Here is a 3099-nt window from a genome sequence, read left to right on the forward strand (position 1 = left end):
ATACACATCTGATATGAAGTCTGGTTCTAATAAAAATTTATAAGTTTCATACATTGTTTGTTTCCTGTTTCATGCATCCTTGACCCCTCCCCCTCCCCCTTCCAATTTCCAAAACCGTTTCTGTGGGCGAAAACAGCAGCTTCATCATCTTCTATTGTGTTTTGCAGAACTCTCGCTTTTGGCAGGGCAAGCTGGGAATCTCTTCACAACTTACAGTGTTTTCTTTGCTTTCATTCAGGTATCCATTAGTTGCAGTTAGAATTTAAGATAGATAGCAAAACTTTGAAAGAAGTATATACCATTTGGCAGTGACTAAATCCTCTAGCAATCCCCCCCACTTTTTCTGATTGATTAACTGTTCTTTGCTAAAAACCGATTATCCCTAGTTACAAAATATGTTGGATCATTCTCATCTTCGAAACATAGCTCTATGTTTCCTTTTCCACCCACCCATCAAGGAAGAAACGGAACTTGTCTGTGAAGCCCATAGTTCATACAGGCCATCATCAGGGAACATTTATGAGCTATGCCTTTTTAATCACTGAGGTCGTCAGCTACATCGATACTTCTTCCTTGTTTTTTAGGGTAGCTCAGAATCTGAGGCATGGCCAGACAATCTTCTAACCTTTGGACTCATTGCCATAAGCTGGCTTTCGGAATTCATACGCATACTACGCCCACGAGGACTAATTTGCGGAGGCCTTGAAAATCGTCCTTTTGGTGTACCTTTGTAATGGAGTCACGATGAAGTTAGATTTAGAACATAAGAGCATTTTAACCATCTGTCACTACCAATTTCAGTTTTTATATATTCATATATACTAAAGTGATATTCTTCACAAATTACAAAACAGTTTGAGATAAAGGTACATGTTCATTGCCAGCCTAAATATTTGGTGCAGGTGAATTGAGAATATCAATTGAAGATTAAGAGGGTGTTACTTTCTCCATTCTTAAACAACTGCTTGTTGTTTGGTTGTATTTGTATGTTAATTCTAAGTGCAGTGTTCAATTAGTTCTAGCTTCAGTGTTCATAACTTTTGAACCCGAAATTACAACTGGCATTTCAAGAACATAGTAAACATGACCATTAACGAGAATTACCTGGTAGCTTGTTCAGTTTAATATCAGAATTGTTCTTAGTCAATGAAAGCCTCCTGGTCGTTCCTTCCCGCGAAACTGGTAGTTTTTTTTCAACCAGCGTTGGGAAAGGATCATCTACTGATGATGTTGTTTCATCCCCACATGCCGAGGCATCACTTCCTGATTCTGAGGTGTCTTTAATGTTGGCACCAGCTTTCTCTTTTTCAACGATCCTGTAAGCAAACATCTGAAATGGGATATCTGTAATTGCTGATGAGGCCTCACTTATTCCACAAGATGGCAACCTCCTCAACAAACCTGACTCAATGTCACAGTAATCTACCGTTGGCATAGCAGGATCGGTCTGGCTGTTGTAGTCAGGATTCATTGCAACAAATCGCTTTGTATATCGAAGAATCCTACAAATGGATGGAAAGCTCGGCCTTTGATTTGGGTCAGTATGCCAACATCTCTTTGTCAAGTTCGTTACATATTTTGGCATACTATGAGGAAAAAGTGGCCTTTCTCCTGCTCTAATGTTTCGACTCATTTTGTCCCCTTGAAGATGGCTATCCTCAAAAGGGACTTTCCCAGTTAGAACTTCAAAACAAACCATGCCAAAACTATACACATCCGATTTCTCTGTATACTTGGAACTCTCAGCACTTCCTGATTGATCCTGTTCTTCTAAAACTTCTGGAGCATACCATATGAATGGGAGGGATTCATTCTGATTGGAAGAGTTCTTAAACTTGACGACAGGCAGGCCAAACCCTGAGACCTGGGCATGGACATAGCCGTCTGTAGAATAAGCTCTTGGCTTAACCAGAATGTTACAAGGATTTAGGTCCCCATGATAGATTTTCTTTGAGTGGAGATATTCCATTCCTCTTGCAATCTGAAGCATCAAATCTAGAGCTACAGGAAGGGGAAATGGCATTCTCTTACGAGGGCCACAAATCTCCTTTACATAGCTTGATAAATCTCTACTCATAAGTTCCATAATCAAGAAACACTCTTTCTTTTCCTCATCAGTAAACCCACAAAGAAATCTTGTGATGTTTGGATGAGAAAGAGATAAGAGCATCGATATCTCTGGAATTAAGGATTCAATTTCCCCAAAAAAGTGTCTCATAGCAAAACTTTCCCCTAACCAGAGAATCTCTTTGTATTGACTCCCACCCCCTAATCTTCTCCTTACCTGGTAATCCCTTGATCCTACTAGCATTGAACTTGGCAATAGCTTTCCATTCAAAGATTCTGGCCCATCTAAGTTTTTCAGAAGAAGATCCGTTAATCTTTGCTCATACTTGGATGAAGCTGTGAATTTCTTCTCCCGGATCTTATTGAGTAGAACCCATCTATCTTCATTCCAAACCGCGTCCATCCGATTACAGAAATCTTGAGTAATAAGGTATTGTTTCCCAAATTTCCACTTGAAAATCTTCAAATCCTTGTGCTCTCTCCTGTATTTGATGGAGTTGATTAATCTTTTCTTCAGCATATCATCGTGATCACTACCAGAATTCTCCCCAGCTGTTTCGATGGCTTCGACGACAACCGTAATGCTGTACAACAGATTATGAATATGGAGTTCAATACAATCTGTGTTCTGATATAGCATAATGGCTTTTGCCCACCAATCTTTTGTTTCCAAACACTGCCTGATATACCATTCTGCTTCTTTGAATACCCTGTTTAAGTCTCTTAATGGCTGATCCAAAACCTTCCATCTAGTATGCTTCTCTTCGAATCGAAGATTCTGTTTCATCTCCTCAGCTACTGAATCATACGCAAAGCTCAAAAAATCGAGCAACAAACAGCATTGCCTCTGATTCAAATGAACGCTATCTTTGAATAGCATGAGGGCTTTTACACTTCCCAATGCCTCTCCAAGCTGCCGAAATTGCTCCATTTCAGAACCCAAAATTTCATATACCGATTGAGATTTTTTCAGGAGTAATCGATCGTCTCGATCAATCTCAGATCAAGAGAGTGAGGGAATTGAACGATCAA

At 39.7% G+C, this 3099-nt stretch overlaps 1 protein-coding gene across 1 annotated transcript; it reads right to left on the reverse strand.

The window, feature by feature from the left end:
- Positions 1 to 580: 580 nt before the first annotated feature.
- Positions 581 to 3099, reverse strand: LOC120075748 (mitogen-activated protein kinase kinase kinase 7-like). The gene is made up of 2 exons (XM_039029396.1): positions 1105 to 3099; positions 581 to 726 (listed from the first exon to the last, which is right to left on the reverse strand). Exons 1-2 carry the CDS (start codon positions 2996 to 2998, stop codon positions 581 to 583), a joined length of 2040 nt encoding a protein of 679 aa, XP_038885324.1. The 5' UTR covers positions 2999 to 3099.

This window comes from Benincasa hispida, chromosome 1 (genome assembly GCF_009727055.1).
Source record: "Benincasa hispida cultivar B227 chromosome 1, ASM972705v1, whole genome shotgun sequence".
Taxonomy (NCBI): Eukaryota; Viridiplantae; Streptophyta; class Magnoliopsida; order Cucurbitales; family Cucurbitaceae; genus Benincasa; species Benincasa hispida.